The sequence below is a fragment of the Bos mutus genome, chromosome 19, assembly GCF_027580195.1.
Source record: "Bos mutus isolate GX-2022 chromosome 19, NWIPB_WYAK_1.1, whole genome shotgun sequence".
Taxonomy (NCBI): domain Eukaryota; kingdom Metazoa; phylum Chordata; class Mammalia; order Artiodactyla; family Bovidae; genus Bos; species Bos mutus.
This window is the reverse complement of record NC_091635.1, coordinates 14,200,014-14,216,974: the sequence shown is the minus strand read 5'-3', so window position 1 is coordinate 14,216,974 and position 16,961 is coordinate 14,200,014. Positions and strand designations below refer to the sequence as shown.

The following is a 16,961-nucleotide window of genomic DNA, read 5'->3' as shown; positions in this document are numbered from 1 at the left end:
TGTAACAGGTCACGGGTAATCGTTCCCATCAAGCCCTGGGGCCCTGGAAAGTTTGAAGTGGCTGCTGGGAGCTGTAGTCCGAAAGCTTCCGCCTCGACGGGAAGTGCTTGAGCTCCCCCTGCGGTCTTCCGCGACAGTTCTTAAAGCACCTACTCCCCTCCCCAACCGGCAGAGGGCGCCAGCGCTCTGTTCGATGTTACAGGTTTTGCGCCTCTTTTGCATCTCATTACCTAAATTTTTCAGACCTCTGTCTCTTTTCATTCATTCAATAAATACTTATTATTGAACTCTTACTTGCTACCCAGTACTGTAGTAGGTACTGGGAAACAACAATCAATAAGATTGTAGACAAGGTCTCTGCCCTTCTAAGTCTTAGGTTGCTATGTATTGAAGGCAAGGAACAAATCACTTCAGAAAATGATAGGGGTGTAAAAATAATTAAGATGGTGTAATATAGCGCATATGGAGGTATACGTTAAATAGGGACATTATGGAAAGCCTTCCTAAAAGTTGACAGTTTAGTTGATGAGTAAAAACTATCCAGCTGTCTAGGAGAGGAGTGTTCCAGGCAGAGAATGCAAGTGCAAAGGCTTTCTTCCTTTCACCATACATGAAACAATGGCAGAAATCTTCCAAAATGGTTTCTACCAATTCGGCCGTTACGGTTTTCGCTTGTCGAGCTTCCCCAATCCAAACGGGTCACTAGCTACACTACCAATATGGCGAGAATCCTGACTTTCCCCGCACTCTCCTCTCCTACTCTCCTTTCCCTTCGCCTCCGCCCGCAGGGGAATTGCTTGCCCTTACTTGTCATGGCGACTGTCCAGCTTTGTGCCAGGAGCCTCGCGAGGGTTGCTGGGATTGGGATTTTCCCCTCCCACGTGCTCCGGACTGGCGCTAAAAGTTTTGAGCTCTTCAAAAGTCCAGAGCCACCATCCTGGCCGCAGGTAGCCGCTGGTCTCCGGGGTCATCTAGCGTCCGACCTCGGAGCGTGCATCCCAGGACGGTGACACCCTCCCCTGAGCTTCGGGTAAGCTCTTGACTGAGACTGATGAGTCCTCTATGAGTCACGGGCTCTTGGCTCCTTGTATTTTCAGTTCGGGGGAATAAAGGGCTGGGGGGCGGTAACTGGGGGGTTAACGATTAGCGGCAGGGAGGGCGGGGGTCTTGGCTAGCGGCAACAACAGGAATGCAATGTTAGCAGGCCCGAGTGTAGATGATTGGTATGTTAAGACCAGCCGAACTCGAAGCTAAACACTTGGGCGGGGGAATGGGGCTTTGGGAAACCTTGAGCCGGCCTAAGGGGCTCTTCCCCACCACCACTAACTCCATCCCAGGGTGTGTGAAATAAGATGCACAAAGCATCAGGGTCTGGGACTTTCGGATCTCGAAACTTCGGGGATTCATGGCTCAGAATTTTAGAACGTGCAGCATCCCAATGGAACCTCGGGCTCCTTTCCGAAGTGGTTCGGGGTGATCCGGAAAGTCCAAGCTGCTAAGGTCCCATAACTTCCGGACCTTTGTCCTTCCTGGAGTAATCTTTCCCACTGGCTCTCAGCTCCGCTAGATGGAGAAAATCTGGTTAAAGGCTGTCAGTCGTGGAAGGGGGTGGGGGGGGCATGCTAAACGAGAGTTTTGCCCGCGAAGCCCTGCAGAACTAGCCGGGCCTCAGAGGCCCTGTTATTGTTTGGCTGTACATTTACATTTCTACCACTGCGGGAGCATTTCCGGTTTCTTTTTTTCGGAGCAGCCCACTATTCACACGTGAGGGAAGTAGAAAGAGAAAAGGTCTTTTATACTGGTCCTCATTACTTGTGAAAGGAGGCTGCTAACCCCTCTACTTTTTTCCCCCTCCTAGCCTGGTTAGCTACCGCTTTTGGAAAGGAAGAGGTATTCTTTTTGATGCAAACCTCAATCACTCCCCCTCTTTGAATGGTGTGCTCCATCCCAATCGACCGCTACCCAGGCGGACGCTACCATTGCGTGGACGGTTTGGGGGTGTTTTTTTCTTTTTTTTTTTAGCGTCAGAGGGCAGACCCTGGGTATTTCGAGAATGGATACATTTGAGAATTAAACGATAGAAGAAAAACGAAGGGTCGTTTTTTGCGGCGGAGAAACAACTTCTTTATCTGGCTTTGGGCTGAACCATTCCCTTCTCGGACGCAGAGTGAACGTCGTGAAGCGGAAGGGGCGGGGCTTGGAGAGGGGCGGGGCCGAGGTCTTCGAAGCTGCAGTTCTGTCTCGGCTGGTTTTGCCCGCGGGAGGCGGCGGACCGGCCTAGGAGTTCTACCCGTACCAATTTTCCGGCATCTTCATTATTTAGGGCGGGGTCACTTACCACGCACCTGCTACGAACATGACACTGCGCGGTACTTACGTGCTTTTTTCTATGTTAGAAGTAGCATTTACAGCCACCGCCTTTGATTTGTGTCACCGTGGATTTTTTTTCCCTGTTGGAGAACTTCTTATAAATGGAATCATACAGTTTGTGCTCCTTTGTGTCAGGCTTCTTTCCGTCTGTGAAATTCACCCATTTTATTGCATGTATCAGCGTTACCAATACTTTGTTTCTTTATATTTTAGAATATTCCACTGAATAAATAAACCATTGTTTATCCATTCTCCTTTTGATGGCCTTTGAGTGGCTTCTCATTTAAGATTATTTTGAATAAAGCTGCTATTAACATTCTTAAAATTATTTTTGTAGTCATGTTTTTATGTTTTTGGATACTTAGGAGTGAAATTGCTTGGTCATAGAGTGAGGTGTTTATTTATGTTTTTTAATTATATTAAAAAGTTCTAGTTATTCAAAGTGGTTGTACTGTTTTACACTCCCACCAGCAAGATAGAACCTGTCTCAGGATTTGGTTTGTCAGGCTTTCTAATGTGGCATATCAATGTGGTTTTTAGTTTGCAATTCTCTGTTAAGTATGTTCCAACAGTTTGCATGTGCTTACTGGCCATTTCTGTGTCAGATATAAAGAGACTGTTCTAGTGTTTTCCCCATTTTAAAAATTGGTTCATTTGCTTTTTGTGTCCTTGAGGTGTTGGAGTCATTTGTATATTCTGGATAGGAATAATGTGTATCCTTTGTCAGGTACATGTGTTTTCTCCTGACCTCTTGCTTGTCTAACAACTCTTACAAGGAACAGAAGATTCATTTTTCTTTTCAGTGGTTTCTTTGACCTGTTTAGGAGATCTTACCCCAAGGTCGTGAAGATATTTTCTTATAGTTTCTCATATATTTTCTTTGAGAATCTTTCTAGTTTTAGATTTAACACTTTAGTCTGTGAGCCATAATTTATTAGTCAAGAACTAATTTTTTTCATGCTGTGAGTTCAAGGTTCTGTGTTATTTTTTCTTATGGCTAGCCAGTTGTTCTAGGTCCACTTGTTGAAATAGCCTTCCTTCCCCCACTGAACTGCTTTAATTGGAGTGCTTGGTCTATTTACATTTAATGCAATTATTGTTAGCATTTGGGTCTGAGTGCTATTTCCTATCTGTCTCCTTTGTTCTTCAATTCAAAAAGTTGAGAAAGAAACAATACCAATCTCACATAAACTCTTTCAGAATGGAGAGGCAGTAACATTGCCCAACTCATTTTATAAGGCCAGCCTAATGCTGTTAATATATACATAACAGTTGGAAAAGAAGAAATAAAATGGCTTTATTCACAGATGGTATGACTGTATACCAAAAGTCCTAATAGAAAATTCATTTTCACACTATGAGAACTAACAAGTGAAAGCTAAAACTAAAGGCAAGTTACAACTTTCAAAGGCAATATGCATACATTGTATTTTTATATAATAGCAACCTTGAATCTAAACTCATAAACCTGATGTGTTAAGTCATGTCTGAGCCTTTGCAACCCCATGGACTGTAGCCCACCAGGCTCCTCTGTCCATGGGTTTTTCGAAGCAAGGATACTGCAGTGGGTCACCATTTCCTTTTCCAAAGGATCTTCCTGACCCAGTGATCGAAACTGTGTCTCTTGCATTGGCAGGCGGATTCTTTACCACTGAGCCACCTGGGAAGCCATGGTGAAAAACGTGTCATACTCAGGGATAAATTTAACAAAAAATGGACAAGAGCTCTATATAGAAAACTACAAAATACTGCTGAGAGAATTTAAAGAAATTTTAGCATATTCATGAATTGGAACACTCAATGGTGTTAGGTGTCGGTACTCTTCAGAAAGATTTAACTCAATGATTTAAAAATGTAGAAACTGACAAGCTGATTCTGAAACAAAACATTGGTACAAGTTGGAGGCCTTAAAATACCTGATTTCAAGATTGCTGTAAAGTTACAGTAGGACTTGGTTGTACAACAGAAACTAACACAGCATTGTAAAGCAATTATACTCCGATATATGTATGGTCAGTTGTGTCTCAACTCTTTGTGACTCTATGGACTGGAGCCTGCCAGGCTCCTCTGTCCACAACATTTTCCAGGCAAGACTCAAGTGGGTTGCCATTTCCTCCTCGAAGGGATCTTCCCAACCCATGGACTGAACCCACATTATTAATGAATAGAGTCTGGGAAAAGACACATAAATGTAGTCAAATGATTTTCTGTGAAGGTACTAGAGTGAATCAGTGGGGAGAGGAAAGTCTCAACAAATGGTGCTGAAACAACTGGAGCAGAAAAATGGATTTTGGCCCACACCTCTCACTATACACAACAGTAAATTTGACATGGTTAATAAACCCACACATAAAACTTTCAGAAGAGAACACAGTATCTTTGTCTTGGTATGGGTAGGTTACACAGCTTTATCAAAGTTTGTCAGATTTTGTGATCAAAATAGTATGATACCATTTCAACCTATGTAAGTTTCACCTCAAAAACATTTGTGGGGTTGTGGGGAGTTACTAGAGGTACGGGTGAGACAATAAAGGCAAAATGCTTGATTATTCTTCAAGCTAAGTGATGGGTACTTGGGAGGACATTATTCTGTTTACTTTTTTTAATCTGATTAAAATATCCATTTTTTTTCCGTCAATATTTTTATTTTGGAAAAGTACATAGTACAAGAGTAACAACACATTCCCACCAAATAATTTTTAACAACATTTTGTCTTATTTTTGTCTCCATGTTATTTTAATTACACAAGCAATGTATAGATACCACCTTTAAAATTTTTTTCTTTGTTAATAAAGCTAAAACCAGGAATTCCCTGACTATTTCACTTCCAGGGCCCAGGTTCAATCCCAGGTTGGGGAACTAAGATCCCACAAGCTTCAAGGCACAGCCAAAGGGGGAAGAAAAACTAAAACCCCTTTGACTCTACTACCCCCAATACCCTAAGCATACATACCCTCTCCCTGAGAATATCATCACTATTAAAGATTTTGTGAATTTGTAGTCTTCTTGCCTTTCATGCTTTTATATATATATTTATAAGCAATAAATAATCATTTTATGTGTTTGATTTCCATAGACTAAATTACTGTGTTTTGTTTTTTCTTGCAAATCGTATTTTCACCCAGTATGTTTCTGAACTGTAACAGGTTACATATACACATAAAATTCATTTCCGTAAACCACTGTAATGAATACACCGCATTTCATTTACCTATTCCTTATTGATGGATACCAAGGTTGTTTCTTGTCACCGGCCGCTAGGAACAACAATGTCATGAACATTTTTGTGCAAGACTCCTATTGCCCCCTTGCAATCATTTTTCTAGGACGTCCACCGAGAAACGGTTTTGCTAAGTAGCAAGAGGTATGGTTTTCAGTTTTACCAGATGCTCCCTTATTTCTTCCAAGAATCAATTTTTTTCAATTACACAGCTTCCAGCCAACAGAAAGTTTTTTGTTTTGTTTTTTTCAAACATCAGGCCCTGGGAGAAGCCAGAGCATAATTATTTAGAGCTTGGGTATGGCTTCAGACAGCGTGTGTTCAAATCCCTGGCCCTGACTCTGGAGAGCTTTCTGAGCCTGGGTAATTCCTTTAACCTTGTTCTCTCCTCTGATGATAGTACCTACCTTACTTGCTTTTTGAGAGGATTACTGAAATAAGCCACTGAAAGCAGTGGAGGTCTATATAAACAGCAGCCATTGTTAGGATAGTGATAGGCCTGCCTCTCCTTTAAGTCCCAGCTGAGTTTACTGCCTTCCCAGGGGGCTGTTTTGGAAAGGCTCCGCCTCCCCAGCCATCCAGAGGGTCTGGTTCAGCCTCTGACAGTTTAGAACTATGACCCCCTGATGTTCACACCCACGGGAAGTATCTGGTCTGAAGAGGTTTCCTAGAGAAAGAAAATGAGAATTCATTTGCTACCAAGGACTGAGAGAGGGAGACTTCCTAGGTCCACAGGGCTATCCCTCTCCCTGTGGGACTGAGACCTTGGCCCACCCTCCCAGAACAGCCCCTCCCAACCTGTTTACAGAACACAGTTGCCTGAAGGGGGTGAACTAGCAAAGATCCCAGCAGGACCATAAAAGCCCCACCCGCTCCCAGTCACAAAGCTCTCTCTAGCAATAATATAGAACAAGTAAAATTGGGATAACCATATAAAGAGAAGCATTTATTGAGCTCTTGCTATGTGCTTTTCTCAACTCTTTATATTTCCCGTAATCAGTGGGATACTATTTTATAGCAAAGGACATGGAAGCACAGAGAGGATCAGCAACCTTCCAAAGTTAAACAGTTATTAGACGGTGGCTCGGGACACAGGCCTAGCCTGTCTGCCTGCAGAGCCCATGCTCTGCCATATTTGCCCTGGAAGATTTAAGATGAGTGCGGTCATGCAGCAAACTTAACTGACAATACAGCATCAAACCCTGGGCTTTTGACTTCTGCGCCCCATCTCTACATAAACAGCTTCCCTTCCATAATAGTCTCAAAAGTTATTTTGATCATCTTATCTAAGGGAAACCCTGGTCCTTTCCCCCAAGGCAAACATTTGGCATCCCACTGCTGTCCCCTCTTGCCTTCCTCCAGGCGCATTCAGAGTCCATTCCCCATCAGCTTTGGGAGCTATGATAAGTGGCACTTTGCCAGCCTTACGAAAGATAGCTCTGCAGGGTAGTCTGTAATGAAGTAAGCATCTTAATCCTAGACCTTCAAACAGTCATTGTTCATAAAAGCTCGTTCACTCACCTATATGAATTGTGGGCAGATCACTTAACCTCTCTAAGACGTTCTCACCTGTCAAGAGGCAGGTGTGGTTATCCGGACAAGTAAGATAACCCAACTCCAGAAGATAGTAAAGGACAGGGAAACCTGGTGTGCAGCAGTACATGAAGTCTCAGAGTCGGACACAACTTAGCTACTGAACAACAAGATACCACACGTGAAAAGATTTTTCACACTCTACATAAGTATGCAGACCCTATATCAACAGAAAGGTGCAGGTGAACCTTTGTGTGTGTGCGCGTGTGCTTAGTCGCTCAGTCACATCCGACTCATTGTGACCCCATGGACTATAGCCCGTCAGGCTCCTCTGTCCATTGGGATTCTCCAGGCAAGAATACTGGAGTGGGTTGCCATGCCCTCCTCCAGGGGATCTTCCCAACCCAGGGATTGAACCCAGGTCTCCCACATTGTAGGCAGATGTTTTACCATCTGAGCCACCAGAGAAGCCCATAAGAGCTGCTTGCTTGGAGGGGGTTGACATTACCATGGACACAGAAGAAAAGTGTAGTGAACATGGACTTTGATCCGTGGGCATGGTTCTGAGCAAAGCTGATGACAAATTTGGCATCAAGAAAGATGGCATGTTGAAACTATTTGAAAGCTAGCCTGGGAAATGAGTTGGTGGTGACAGGGCCCTGGCCCAGGCGACAGCCACCCCCTTGTCCCCTTTGCTCCCTTGACTGCTCATAACCAGCTTACAGGCTGGGTACGAGGATTTACTTATTCACCCCAGTTATTGAGCCTGACCAGGTGCAAGCCAATATGCTAGTAACTGGTGAGCAAGACAACATCCCTACCCTGAAAACATTTATATTCCAATAGAGGAAACAGGCAAAATGAGCAGGGAAAGGTAACATAGTATAATTACCACAAGAATTAAAAGAAGGTGACCTGAATTGAAATAAGGTGACAGGGTTTGGCTGGCTAGCTGTGATGGAGAAGTCCAGGGAAACATCCCTGCTAAGGTGCGACGTTCATGATGAGGTCAGTGAGGAGGTTACCCTGTAGGGATGCAGGGCCCAGGGTCCCGAGTTCAGTGAACTGGGAGTGTCTGATAAGCACCAGAAAAGGAAAGTGAAGTCCGACTCTTTGCGACCCCATGGACCATAACCTACAGGCTCTTCTGTCCATGGGATTTTCCAGGCAAGAGTACTGGAGTGGGTTGCCATTTCCTTCTCCAGGGGATCTTCCTGACCCAGCAATTGAACCTGGGTCTCCCGCATTGCAGGCAGACGCTCTACCATCTGAGCCACCAGGGAAGCCAGAAAAGGGAGAGGTGGGCATGGGTTGGGCCCTGAGGGATTTGTAAGCCAGGGTGAGGAACCATCCCAGGGGAGCAGGTAGAGGGATGGGGGCAGAGGAAATGAACCAAGAGTTACTTCATCCTTATTACTGCAAAAGAAGGCAGAAATACATATACACTGAGCAAGGCCTGTGGATTCAGTGGTGGGAAGGTTGGAAGTCCCTCTCTGGTTGCCTTTATCCCTCAAGGAAGTGTGTGATAAGACTGCTGAGGTGTGGGGCAGGTGCCTCCCCTACCCCCCAGCAGATCCTCAGCTGCCAGGTGTGCTGTGGGCAGAGGGGGTCCCTCCTGCCTCCGGACTGGGTAACCCAGGGTTGGGTGTGTCTCAGGGTGGATCCTCACTTTTCTCCCTCCAGCGGCCACACAACCTTCCAGGAGCTACAATGGAAGAATCGCAGGCAGAACTCAATGTGGAGCCCCCTCTGAGTCAGGAGACATTTTCCGACTTGTGGAACCTGTGAGTGGAGGTCTGGAGGGAGGGCAGGCTCACTGCTCAGCCTCCAATAACCTTGCCCCATCATGGTCCCCAGCCCCCTGGTAGAGACCTGGGAGAAACAAAAGCCAGTCCTGACTTTCTGCTCCTTTCTTTCAGACTTCCTGAAAATAACCTTCTGGTAAGGCCTGGGGCACGGGCGGGGCTTGGGGCTGCGGGTCCAGAGGGTGGGAACTGGGCCTTCTGACGCGCACTTCTCCCATCTGTAGTCCTCCGAGCTCTCCGCACCCGTGGATGACCTGCTCCCGTACACAGATGTTGCCACCTGGCTGGATGAATGTCCGAATGAAGCGCCCCAAATGCCAGAGCCTTCTGCCCCAGCTGCCCCGCCACCAGCCACCCCAGCACCAGCCACCTCCTGGCCCCTGTCGTCCTTTGTCCCCTCCCAGAAGACCTACCCTGGCAATTACGGTTTCCGTCTAGGGTTCCTGCATTCCGGAACAGCCAAGTCCGTGACCTGCACGGTCAGTGGCCCTGGGGAGCCGACTTCCCTATCAGTACCTGGCCATACAGCCTAGGGGTTTTCTGTTCAGAAGTTTGGGGTTCCACTTCAGCCTTTGCCTTTTTGTCAGTCTTTTTAGATCTTACCTAGTTAGTTTGTGACCTTTGACTCCATCCCAATGTTGCGTTTTCCCCTTGACCCTTGGGTTTTCATCCTTCCTGTCACATTCTCAGTATCTGTCGTGAAGCCATTTCTTCCTTTTTTCTTCACTTATTCATTCTGTAGCTATTGGAAGTACACTTCTGGGATGTGGACCCCCCACCCCCAACCCTGCCATCTCTAGCTACCCTGCCCTCACAGGACACCGCTTCCAGTCGGTACTTGGTGCTTGTACATTCGACCCTTGGGTACTTGTCCCCTGACCCCTCCGTTCATTCTTCCTCCTTCTCCTCCAGTATTCCCCTTCCCTTAACAAGCTGTTCTGCCAGCTGGCCAAGACCTGCCCAGTGCAGCTGTGGGTCGACTCGCCACCCCCGCCCGGCACCCGCGTCCGCGCCATGGCCATCTACAAGAAGTTGGAGCACATGACGGAGGTTGTGAGGCGTTGTCCCCACCATGAGCGCTCCTCTGACTATAGCGATGGTGAGCGGCGGGGACTGTGGATGGGACCGGCCTGGAACCCGGAGCCCCCAAGCCCCTAATTCCTCCCTGATTGCTCTCAGGTCTGGCCCCTCCTCAGCACCTTATCCGGGTGGAAGGGAATTTACGCGCGGAGTATTTGGACGACCGGAACACCTTTAGACACAGTGTGGTGGTGCCCTATGAGTCCCCCGAGGTCCGGTTTGGCAACTGGGTTCTCCGGGGGGAGGGGGTTTGTCTGTGACCACCCTAGGTGGGAGGGAGGGGGCTATCTCCTTCTTACTTGACCTCCCACAGCCTGTGAGGTGCGCAGAGCAGATGGGTTATCGCCATTCCACAATTGAGGAAACAGGCTCACAGAGGCTGACAGCCTCCCCGGGGCTGGGTAGCCTCACGGCCGGCCTGTGCTCTCTCCCAGATCGACTCTGAGTGCACCACCATCCACTACAATTTCATGTGTAACAGCTCCTGCATGGGGGGCATGAACCGGCGGCCCATCCTCACCATCATCACACTGGAAGACTCTTGGTAGGGACCACACACCACCCTCCACTCTAGCTTGCTCCCTAATCTCCGCCTGCCTGTCCCTGGGACCCCGCCCCTCACCACATTCTCCCACACTACCAGCCAGCGTTCCCTCTCTCTGCATTCCCTTTATGGACTTCTCTGCTCCTCCCTCCCTCCTTTCTCCAGCTTTGGGACCTCTCTTGCTGGGGTCTTCTCAATCTGGAGCTGGCGCTCAGGCTCCCCTTGGGATGGGGGTGGTTGGGAGTAGGTGGGTCCTGGTTCACAGGAGAACACAGAGACAGGGTCCCCCTTTCTGATTGCCTCCTGCTTCCCTCTTCCTACCCTGGTAGTGGTAACCTGCTGGGACGGAACAGCTTTGAGGTGCGTGTTTGTGCCTGTCCTGGGAGAGACCGCCGCACTGAGGAAGAAAATCTTCGCAAGAAGGGGCAGTCTTGCCCCGAGCCACCCCCTAGGAGCACTAAGCGAGGTGAGCAGGAGGTAGAAGAGGCAGCAAGGGTGCAGTTCTGCCCCCAATTCACTCTTTTCTCACCTTTCCTTGCTTCTTTCCCAGCACTGCCTACCAACACCAGCTCCTCTCCACAGCCAAAGAAGAAACCACTGGATGGAGAGTACTTCACTCTTCAGGTACCAAGTCTGGGGGAGAGAGAGGTGCAGTCTCTCACCCTAACTCCATGGGGTTGGATAAGGGAAGAAAAAAATATAAATGTAGCAGATGTGAGGTTAAGCCCATTTTTTCTAGTCATCCTTTTGTCTGTCCATGGCCATGATTCACTGGTGGTGGTGATGGTGGCTGTGGGGTTTAGTCACCCAGTCGTGTCCGACTTTTTCAACCCCGTGGACTGTAGCCCGCGAGGCTCCTTGTCCATGGGATTTCCCAGGCAAGAATACTGGAATGGGTTGCCATTCCCTGCTCCAGGGGATCTTCCCCACCCAGGGATTGAACCCATGTCTCCTGTATTGGCAGGTGGAATCTTTAACACTGAGCTACTGGGGAAGCCCCTTGGTTCTTGTAGTGACTTTGCCTAATATTTCTTTGTTCCCTTCCTTCCTTGCCACAGATCCGTGGGTTTAAACGCTATGAGATGTTCCGAGAGCTGAATGACGCCTTGGAGCTGAAGGATGCTCTGGATGGAAGGGAACCAGGGGAAAGCAGGGCTCACTCTAGGTGAGTGATCCAGGTCTTCCCCAGTGCCCAGGCACACACACACATGCACACACACATATCTGCTGCTTTCCTGTGTTAGAAAGCCATGGTATTCCATTCTGGTCCTGCCTTCAAGGTAAAAGGCAGCTGATACCCTGCCGCTGGGTCCCAACCCTGCCCAGACATTCTTTAGACTTCCTCCACTTTCCTGCCTCCGGGAGTCCGAGGCATGGATGTTTCTTTGCCTATTCTAGCAAACCCTAGACTCTCAGAGCTAGGGTCTCAAATAGAGACCTGATAACTGTGGGATATCAGGCCTTGGAGTCAGATGCTCAGCCATCCAAAGTACTAAAGAGTCATGTTGGCCTTGTTACTTCCCTTCCCGGGCTCAGTTTCCTCATGTGTCAACTGGGGTAAGGGAAGATTAAGAGACTTACACCCACAAGTACCCCAAGGTGCTCAGTCAGCATGCCTGCCCTTGGCTGTGACCATTTTAACGTAAGTTCTCCTTGCTCCCGCCTCAGGCCCTTCGAAGCTCAGGTCCAGGAAGAGGGGCCCAGAGCTTCTCACTCAGATGATGTCATCTCCTCCCCTCCCTTTTCTCCTCTCAGCCACCTGAAGTCTAAGAAGAGGCCTTCTCCCTCCTGCCATAAAAAACCAATGCTCAAGAGAGAGGGGCCTGACTCAGACTGATGTCTTCTGCTCCCTGTCACCTGCTGACATCCCCACCCATATCCCCTGCCCCTTCCCTGGCATTTTTTGAGACTCAGGTGCTTAGACCTCTGCTTGGTGCAGGTGCGCCTTAGAAACCCCCTGGGAGTCTTCATCTGCTCAGCCTGTGGCTGTGCTAAAGAGGCAGACCTGCGCTCGTGGTTTCTGGGGATTTGGGGGGTGCTGGCGCTTTCCAGCTTAGCTTTCAAGGTTTTTACTGTGAGCCGTGTTCGGGAGAGGTCAGAATGTGTTCCTGCATGTGAGGAACATCTTATAACCAGCCATACACTGGGTTGGAAAACTCAGTCCTCTGCCATACTAGCCAGGGAAGCTATCTTAAGTTGTTCGATTTTCTCCTGACTTCATCGTTCACATCTATAAAAAACTGATAATCATACCTACCTCACGGGGGGTTTGTTGTGAGGGTTAATGAAATAATGTATGTCTGGCCCCAAAACCATCATTTGATTACGTAATGTCTGGGACTTAGTGCCTTTTGTGGGTGCTGGTTCTTTGTCCCCCTGGGTGGATGATTTGACAGTTTCTGACTGAATGGCTGGTTAAAGGGAAGAAGTCTCCAAGTCCCTTCTCTCCTGGCCCTGCCAGATCATAACCCCTTGGTGAACCTCAGTGCCAAAGGGGAAAGCTCACCTTATCCTGGATCCCAGTGGCTTCCACCCCTGCTGTATCTGCCAGTACCTGTCTTATTTCCCCCAAATGCTTCCGCAGATTTCTTCTGTACTCTGCAAGGCACATCTCCATGTGTCACCCACACCCCTCCTCTTCCCTTTTTATATCCCATTTTTTATATCAATTTCTTATTTTACAATAAAACTTTGCTACCACCTGTGTGTCTTGAGAGATTGGGGTCAGTGCAGGGGTGAATTAAGGGAGTGAGTGTGGGAAGCAGCCACCTGAGTCTTCAGGGAGCACATTTTTTTTTGGCGGGAGGGTGGCGGCAGGCGGCGCCAGTGCCTGGTTTCCTGGAGGAGAACAAAGCCTGGAGACTGGGTCAGTCTGCAGGCTGCATGACAATAAGGGAAGGGGTGCCTCCATTCATAACTTGGGAACCAACTGTCCCCCTCCCCTCCTGCCAGGGCTGGCACAAGGTCTCTGCTCCTGCTTCTAGGATTGGGCTGCTGCCCCCTCTCAGCCTCACCAAGGATTATGGGATTTAAATGTCTGATTTAGTAAGCCTGAGCCTCCAGGGTGGCCATCTGCTCCCCAGGAAAGGGGCAGGATACCTGGGTTCTCAAGGGGAAGGACAGTGGGTGCTATGGTGAGGAGAGAGAAGGCCTGCCAGCCAGGGTCCCCAGGAAGTGGGGGCGGCTAAGGTGAGGGTTGGGACATGGGACTGGGGCCTTCCCGGCGTCCCCACACCCGGGCCTCGTGCCAGCCAGCTGAATGAATGGAAGCTTTAAACTCTGCCAGGAAAACCTTTCAAAGGGCTTCTTGGGGTAGGGAGGAGAGTCGAGCCTGGGGAGCCCTGCACCCCCCTCCACCCGTTCTGTTCCTTAGGGCTGCCAGCTCCCAGGGAGCGGGGCTGGGGGCAGGCTCTCCCCATCATCCCACACCCTCCACTGCTGCCTGAGCCAACATTAGAAGGATGGCCAGACTGGGGCCACAGCTCATCTGCCTCCTCCCTGCGGGCAGAGAGAGCAGAGTAAGGTCCAGAGGGGCTTCTGGGACCACTGTTCCCTCAACCTGGCTTAAAGTCCCTGAGGGAATCCCCAGGCTTACCCTGAGGATCCCAGACAGCTGTGAAGCCACCAGCTCCCTGGCCTCGAAATCACACTTTTTCTTCCTTTCTGGAGAATGCCAAACACTACCCAGGATACCCAGAACCACCTCTTGTAGAGATCTTTAACTTTGCCATCTCTCCTCACAAGCCAGGCCCTTGGTAAACCAGAGCACTTGAAACTCGAAATTTCCTTGCCTCACTCCTATAGACAGGTCACCTTGAGCCTCTTTCTGACCAGTGTCCTGCACCCCCCTACACTCCACATTTCTTTAGAGTGTGTCCTTAGCTCTTTTTGTTTCTGCTCTACTCCTTCACAAAGCAGAGCCTTCCTTGCTCTGCCAATCCCTTTGTGTCCTGATAGGTTCAGTTCAGTTCAGTCACTCAGTCGTGTCCGACTCTTTGCAACCCTGATAGGTTACTGGTCTGAGAATTAACCCTGGGTTTTCAGGCCAGTTCTACTAAGCTATGTGACTTCCAATGAGTCCCTGACCTCTCTGGTCCTACTTGCTCACTTCCTTCCCTCTGGCTATATTCCCTCCTGACAATCTAGCCAGCAGATATTCATTGACTGATGCCTTACTGTGTGCCCAGGATTGTTCTATGTTGTGGGGACCAGTGGCAGACTTGGCCCTGCCCCCACACTCAAAGAGCCCAAGTCCTGTTCCGCTAAGTTTTAGAATAATTTTAAAAACTTACCTCCTTGATTTCAGGAACACAGGGGCCCCAAATCTATAACACTCAGTAGAAGTTGTACAATGAGGAAAATGTAAAGCCATAAATGTTTTCTTTATTTAGAAAAAGAAAAAGGAAGCTAGCATGCAGCCTAAAAATTAAAGATATAACTTATTGAAAGAGAAAGCCAAGTTGGTTGAAAGAATAAATTCAAAAGCAGGACTCAAGGGGGGGAAAAAAAGATACACTTTAAACAAAGAGAAAAACTCAAGAGTTTGCGAAAAAAAGGAACAGTAAGAGCAAATTAATCCAATGTTTAAATAAACTATTCCAGACCATAGGAAAAGTGGAATCTCCAATTCATGTAAATTTTTTGTGATTTCATTAATATTAAAACTTAATCAAGATACTAAAAAATTAAAAGCAAACTAATTTATAGAGATGCAAAATATCTAAATAGTATCAAAAAATATATATTGATGAATCAAAAGAATATTAACATTATAACCAAGTAGGGTTTATTCCAGGAGCATAAAATTGGTTTAATAGAGAGTCTGTCAACATAATTCATTGTATTAATAAATTAAGGAATAAAAATATGATCGTATCAACAGATGCTGAAAGGAATTTGATTAAATTTCAGCAGCCATTCCTTTAAAAAAGAAGAGAGTAATGGAGGAACTTTCTGGTGGTCCAGTGGTTAAAACTCTGTGCTTCCACTGCAGGGGGTTTGGGTTTGATCCCTGGTCAGGGAACTAAGACCCCACATCACTTGGCCAAAAAAAAATAGTAACGGAATACTGGTATTACCCTAATGGTTAAACCCTAAGGTCATTTCAATTTAAATTAGAACTATACAAGAAGACTTCCCTGGCAGTGTTAAGACTTACTTTCACTGCAAGAATGCCCACTAACATCAGTTTTAGAGCACTCAACAGGATTTTTAGAGATGAAGAAAACAAAACATTGTTTAAAAAATAAATATTTTTGCTTTTTGGATCATATGCTTATGTACCTAAAAACTAACCTCTTAGTTAATAATAGATGATGGAATTAAGCTAATTTAATAAGGTAGATGGATAGTAGATGGCAATAAAATAATTAGGGATAAGTTTCACAAGAATCACACAAAAAAATGAAAGAATGGCACAGACTCAATTTGGAGAAAATTATAAAACCTTATCTAAGGACATAAACCAAGCTCCAAACAAAAGGAAATGATAACCTGTTCTTACATGGGAAAACTTACTATCTGATAAAAAAGACGAGTTCTCCTGAAATAAAGATACAACGCAATTACAATCAGAATCTCAACAAGTCTTGATGGCTTTTGTTTTTGAGAATTGGATATATTTGTCATAAATTTATAGAGAAGAATAAGTGCCCCCAAATAACCAAAAAGGAATGGGCAGAGGGCTTGCTTGCCTTGCTAGGTATCAGAAAACAGACTATAAAATCAACTGGCATCAGATCAATATGGCTTGGTATAGGGAGTGATAGACAAGCCAGCAATGAATCCAGAAGAAGAACTCAGTATGTAGTAAAATGTATTACACAGCCAAAGTTGGCATTTCAGTTCAATGTGTTTAGTTGCTCAGTCGTGTCTGACTCTGCAAACCCATGGACTGTAGCCCACCAGGCTCCTCTGTCCATGGGGATTCTCCCGGCAAGAATACTGGATTGGGTTGCCATGCCCTCCTCCAACCCACTCCAGGGGATCTCCCCAATCCAGGAATCAAACCCAGGTCTCTTTCATTGCAAGCAGATTCTTTACCATCTGAGCTACCAGGGAAGCCCAAGAATACTGGAGTGGGTAGCCCATCCCTTCTCCAGATCTTCCTGACCTGGAGGATCCGTGGGAGGAAGTAAATTAAGAATTTTTTTTTTTAATGAAGCTGATACCCTAATAAAATAATACGAGACTCTTCATTTGTACCACACAAAAAGAAATCAAAATAGACCAAGTGTGGGAATTTCTTGGCAGTCCAGAGGTTAGGACTCCAAGCTTCCACTGCAGGAAGCCAGGGTTTAATCTCTGGTCATAGAAGATCCCTCAAGCTGAGAAGTGAAGCCAAAAATAAATAAGTAAATAAATTAAATTTTTAGTTGTTTTTTAAAAAATAGGCAAAGGAATTAAGGC

The 16,961-nt window shown here is 46.9% G+C and overlaps 1 protein-coding gene across 1 annotated transcript; it reads left to right on the top strand.

The window, feature by feature from the left end:
- The first annotated feature begins 869 nt into the window (after positions 1-869).
- Positions 870-13,253, top strand: TP53 (tumor protein p53). The gene is made up of 11 exons (XM_005894802.3): positions 870-1,030; positions 8,808-8,908; positions 9,044-9,065; positions 9,154-9,408; positions 9,842-10,028; positions 10,109-10,221; positions 10,444-10,553; positions 10,883-11,019; positions 11,104-11,177; positions 11,612-11,718; positions 12,309-13,253. The coding sequence occupies exons 2-11, from the start codon at positions 8,835-8,837 to the stop codon at positions 12,388-12,390; spliced, it is 1,161 nt and encodes a 386-aa protein (XP_005894864.1). The 5' UTR covers positions 870-1,030; positions 8,808-8,834; the 3' UTR covers positions 12,391-13,253.
- Positions 13,254-16,961: the final 3,708 nt, after the last annotated feature.

What these genes read in the sequence shown, in the direction of transcription:
- TP53 (XM_005894802.3), top strand. Translation starts at nt 8,835, where the DNA reads ATGGAAGAATCGCAGGCAGAACTCAATGTGGAGCCCCCTCTGAGTCAG. An exon ending in TTTTCCGACTTGTGGAACCT is followed by an intron (nt 8,909 to 9,043) that starts GTGAGTGGAGGT and finishes CCTTTCTTTCAG; the next exon opens with ACTTCCTGAAAATAACCTTC. An exon ending in CCCTAGGAGCACTAAGCGAG is followed by an intron (nt 11,020 to 11,103) that starts GTGAGCAGGAGG and finishes CTTCTTTCCCAG; the next exon opens with CACTGCCTACCAACACCAGC.